The 5,071-nt window shown below is 50.3% G+C and overlaps 1 protein-coding gene across 1 annotated transcript in view; it reads right to left on the reverse strand.

Annotated features, from left to right (window-relative positions):
• Window positions 1-2,992: 2,992 nt before the first annotated feature.
• The window catches only part of CMTM7 (CKLF-like MARVEL transmembrane domain containing 7), a 44,267-nt gene continuing 42,188 nt past the window's right edge, over window positions 2,993-5,071 (reverse strand). The window contains exon 9 of the mRNA XM_011985603.1: window positions 2,993-3,592. Coding sequence (XP_011840993.1) covers window positions 3,579-3,592 — 14 coding nt within the window. The 3' untranslated portion in view covers window positions 2,993-3,578. The remainder of the gene's footprint in view (window positions 3,593-5,071) is intronic.

Consider the following 5,071-nt stretch of genomic DNA (forward strand, 5'->3'; position numbering starts at 1 on the left):
TGGAGTGTAATGGTACAATCTCGGCTCACTGCAACCTCTGCCTCCCAGGTTCAAGCGATTCTCCTGCCTCAGCCTCCCAAGTAGCTGGGATTACAGGAATATGCCACCACGCCCAGCTACTTTTTTGTATTTAGTAGAAACGGGGTTTCACCATGTCGGCCAGGCTGGTCTGGAACTCCTGACCTCAGGTGATCCACCCGCCTCGGCCTTGCAAAGTGCTGGGATTACAGGCGTGAGCCACCGCGCCCAGCCCATTAGCTACTTCTTAAAAGGATCTTTCTTCCAATGCAGCTGTGGATCCAGTGAGAAGTAGGGTTTACTTCAGACACCCGCCAACTGACACTATTTCTCATCTCCTTCCTCCTTCTGTGAAATCAGCCTGACTTGCACCCACCCTAGAGCGTCTTTGATTCCAACAGTATCTCACAAATATTGCAATGCACACACACCACTGGGACTTGGTTATGATGCAGATGATTCTATTTTAGTTGGTCTTTGTGGGGCCTGGATCCTGCAATTCTAACCAGCTGCCAGGTGATATCCACTTTGTGGACAAGGCTTAGGAATTCCTGGCTCCCATTTCAGACCTATTGCATCTCAATTTCTTGGAGGAAGGCTGGTCGGCTCCCCCAGGGCACGCTGCACTGTGATGAGTTAATGCCTGGGTTTAGAAGCTGGTCCTCCATGGGGCAGCTGAATGGTACTGCCGCCCTGGCTTAGATATTCACTCCCTAGGGTTGAAGCTGTGTCCAGGGGGGTGAGTCACCAGAGGAAAACCAGAGGGTCTCCTTCTTCCTACTGTCAACAGCATCCTCAACTACCAATGGAGAGCCAGCTGTGTGCAGTGGTTGCCAAGATTACAGGGGCTCAAAGGTGCTGGCCCTGCTTCTAGAACATCCCTGACTGGCTGGGGTGCCACCGGGGCTAAAAGAGCTGAAGGAGCAGAGGATCCGAAGGTCATTGTCTTACTTTTTTCTGTTTTTTAGACGGAGTCTCGCTCCGTCACCCGGGCTAGATTGCAGTGGCACGATCTTGGCTCACTACAAGCTGCGCCTTCCGGGTTCACGTCATTCTCCTGCCTCAGCCTCCCAAGAAGCTGGGACTACAGGTGCCCACCACCACGCCCGGCTAATTTTTTGTATTTTCAGTAGAGACGAGGTTTCACCATGTTAGCCAGGATGGTCTTGATCTCCTGACCTTGTGATCCGCCTGCCTCAGCCTCCCAAAGTACAGGGATTACAGGCGTGAGTCACCACACCCGGCCCATTGTCTTACTTCAAAAGTGAAAAGCCAGTGTCTCCTTCGGGGAGGACCCCCACAACTCAGCCCAGAGCCGGCTGCTGGGGTATGTTCACCCACCCAGTTCCCTACAGGTGTCTCATCTTGTCCTCTGTCCACCATGGGTCCCAGCGCTTGGCTGAAAACTGCCCTCAGCTTCCAATCTTGACTATAACAAAATTTAAGGTCCAGGGAACTAAAAGTAAATTATGTTCTCCAGCTCCCTCACACCCAGGCGAGTCAATCACTTTTGCAACATTAACCTGCTCATTTCCTGTCATTCTGGTAGCTCTCTGGGGATTAAGATAACGCTAAGGTAAGCACGCTGTTAGGTTACTGAATTCCAGGAAAGTCACAGGCAGGCAGGATGGCCTTCTTCTCTCCGTTACACAAAGGGGGAACTAAGGTTCGGCGAGATGACCTGCGCCATGTCGGGGACTAGTCAGTGGCAGAGCTGGACTCAACCCCATGTCTGCTGGCTCCCAGCCTGACTTTCTTCCCATCATCCTTAGCTCTTTGCTTAAACATTTACTCCCTGGTGCTGGGGATGTGGCTATTTAGAAGGGGTGGTTTTACCAGACAGTTTTTGGGAGGTCACAGAAACCCTTGTTTCTAAAAAGGCCCTGTGGTCTCCAACAGCCACCCCTCAGCCAAGCTGCTGGCTGCACGGTCCGCTGCTCGCTGTCTGTGGAGGCCTCACCTGGCTCTGCGTTTTGCTTTCCTTCCTCACTGAGCAGACTCTGGCTCCTGCTACTACTCCCCCAACTGTCCTCCACCCACCTTTGCCCTCCTAGGGGGAGGCTCGAATGGTTACACCCGGATCCTCGTTGCTTGGCGAGGCCCACATCGTCACTACACAGGCAGGGGACTCCCAGACCCACTGCCTCACCTGGACCGCGCCCTCCTCAGCTGAGGCTCCTCCATTCCATTGCCCTGGAGGAGCCGACCGTGCCAGGGTCAGCTCAGCCGTGTTCCTGCTCCGGCCCAGCTGGTACACAGGATCCCCTCCCATCAGCAGCACTGGGCTTCAGATACACCACGGGTGCTGCTTCCTTAGATCATCCCAGACAGCCCGATGCCCCGAGCTGGCCAGCAGCCACAAGAGCAGCCCCAGAGCTCCAGCTCAAAGCCCACAGGGGCTGCCTCCATTTCCGGCAACACTCAGCAGAGGCAAGGATGGGGCTGGGAGTCAGGTGAACCTAGATCCTGAGCCCACCTCCCCACTGGCTTGCCCTGTGCCTTGGGCTAGAGCCCCGATTTCATTTCTAAAAATGTGGTCCTATAACCTGCCCCCTTGGAGTCACTATCATCGCTATTGGCTGTGGTCGTGAATGTAGGTGCTTGCACACAGGGTTGCTCAAACATTGTTCCATCCCTCCTTTTTCTAGCCAACCGAGCAGCTCAAGATCAGGGAAACCGCGCATTTAGGGCAAGATCATTAATCATCACAGTGTAAACACAATCCTTAGCTTGCGCTAAAGCTCTTTCCAGGAGAAGGAGGACGTGAATATAAATGAGAACCTGCACATTTACCTAAAACTCAGCCCTGCTATACCATCCCCCAAGATGGAGAGAAAACCTGAAGTTCAGCAGTTCAGCAAGGGGCACCCACAGAGCATGGGTGGAGGGCCACGGGCCAGACACAAGCTTGAATGGAAACTGTTTCAGGCCGGGTTTTACGGTCTTCATCTGGTTCAGTAAGAAATCCTTGTGCAACTGGCCGAGTCAATATTTTATTAAAAAACGCATAAACACGTGTACAATGGTAACAAAGGCAGAGATGGAGAGGAGACGCGAGATCTCCTTAGGGACAGGCTAACCACATAGTGTTTCTACAGGCACGCCTCGCTTCAGGAAAGAGGGTATCTCTAAGACAGGACTGACAAGCTAGATAAATTAGGAGGGAGCTTTGTTTCTTAAGGCGCTTCACTCCCCGCTGAGGAGTGAAGTAGAAGGGATTTAGGCAGGAGTATTCACAAACCCCTCCAGCTGTGCTAAGTGGGGTTCATCAGTACCTGAGGTGGTTCTAGAAGCAGGAAGGCAGAAAACAGATTTCCCTGGAGGCTGCTTTCCTTTTCCAGAAGGGGGGGAATATTCTCCCTGGAAGGCTGGAGGAAGAGTTTCCGGCAGGCTCAGGAGCTCTGGGAGCTGGCTTCCGGGGAGAGCAGGAAGAGGGGGCAGGCCTTTCCTGGTTCCCACCAGCCCGACAGGACTTGGCACAGGAACACAGGTCCACAGGCCTCGCCTGGAGTACGCGTCCTCTTTGCAAAGCTCTGAGGGGCCCAGGGGTTGTGGCCTCATCAGACGGCTGCATCTTGGGAAGGAAATGGCAAAGTCAGGACAGCTTGCCAGGGATGTGGGCCACCCACAAGCCACACTCCACAGGTTTGACTCCAAGTTCTGCTCGGGGGGCACCTCTGTCCTCCACCCAGCGCCGACTTTCACTGAGATGATTCTATTTGTTAAAAATACATTTCCAAACAAGAAAAAAACTTCGGTAGCACAGAGGAGACTCCCATCCCCACGCCCCACACCTCAGTCTTACCTCAGCAGTAACCTCCATAAGCCCTTTAGTTGTTTCTTTTGGTGATTCTTTCATAATTTAAAAACCGACTTATACCAGTATTTATAGATTTATCCTGTTAGACATCACCTATTAACTTCTTTTCCCCTCTACATTCTCTACTTTTAAAAATCATTCTTTTTTGTCTTAAACAGCTTTACTGGGATATTTTAATAATTCATATACCATACAATTCTCCCATCTAAAGTGTTTTTCAGTATATTCACAGGACTGCGGCAACCACAATTTTAGAACCTTTGCATCACCTCAAAAAGAAACCTCATCCTCATTAGCAGTCACCCCTGAGTTCCCTCCCCCAAGCCCCAGGCTGCCGTAGGTCTACTTTCTGTCTCTATGAATCTGCCTGTTCTAGACAATTTTTATTAGAGAAATCCTACACTCCATGGGCTTAGTGTAGGATTCCATGAGTAATGCCCTCAAACAGGAGGCAAGTTAAATAAACTGCCCAGTCAGGCCATGGACTTAATGCTGCAACCCACGGAGCCACTAAGAATTCCTAATGATGCTGGGAAAATGTTTGATAGGTGGCTAAGGAGGAGAAAAAACAGGTTATGAAATAGCACATGAAGTTTGATCCTTTTAATAAAAGCAACAGATACGTATTTTTTCAGAGAGAAAATACCGAAAGGATAGATACTCAGTGCTACTTCTGGGTAGTGTGATGACAGATGGCTTTTTCTTAATTTTTTAAAATACATTTTTCTTTTTTTTAGAGACAGAGTCTCACTATGTTGCTCAGGTTGGTCTCAAACTCCTGGGCTCAGGTGATCCTCTTGCCTCAGCCACCTGAGTAGCCGATACTATAGGTACACACCGCTGTCCCTGGCTCAGACGGTTTCTATTAAAAATATGTTTTTATCTGTATTTTCTAAAAACCTACATTTTATTTTTGTCATTAGAAAACTTAAGAAAAAGCTGGCTGGGTGCGGTGGTTCATGTCTACAATCCCAGCACTTTCAGAGGCTGAGGTGGGAGGACTGCTTGAGCCCAGGAGTTTGAGACCAGCCTGGGCAACATGGTTGACACTCCATGTCTTTAAAAAAAAAAAAAAAAAAAAAATTGAAATTAGGCATAGTGATGCTGCACACATGTAGTTCCAGGTACTCACGAGGCTGAGGTTGAAGGATCACTTAAGCCTGGGAGGCAGAGGCTGCAGTGAGCTCTGATCGCACCACTGCACCAGCCTGGACAACAGGGCAAAACCCAATC

Source organism: Mandrillus leucophaeus, unplaced genomic scaffold (assembly GCF_000951045.1).
Source record: "Mandrillus leucophaeus isolate KB7577 unplaced genomic scaffold, Mleu.le_1.0 Scaffold107, whole genome shotgun sequence".
Lineage (NCBI taxonomy): Eukaryota > Metazoa > Chordata > Mammalia > Primates > Cercopithecidae > Mandrillus > Mandrillus leucophaeus.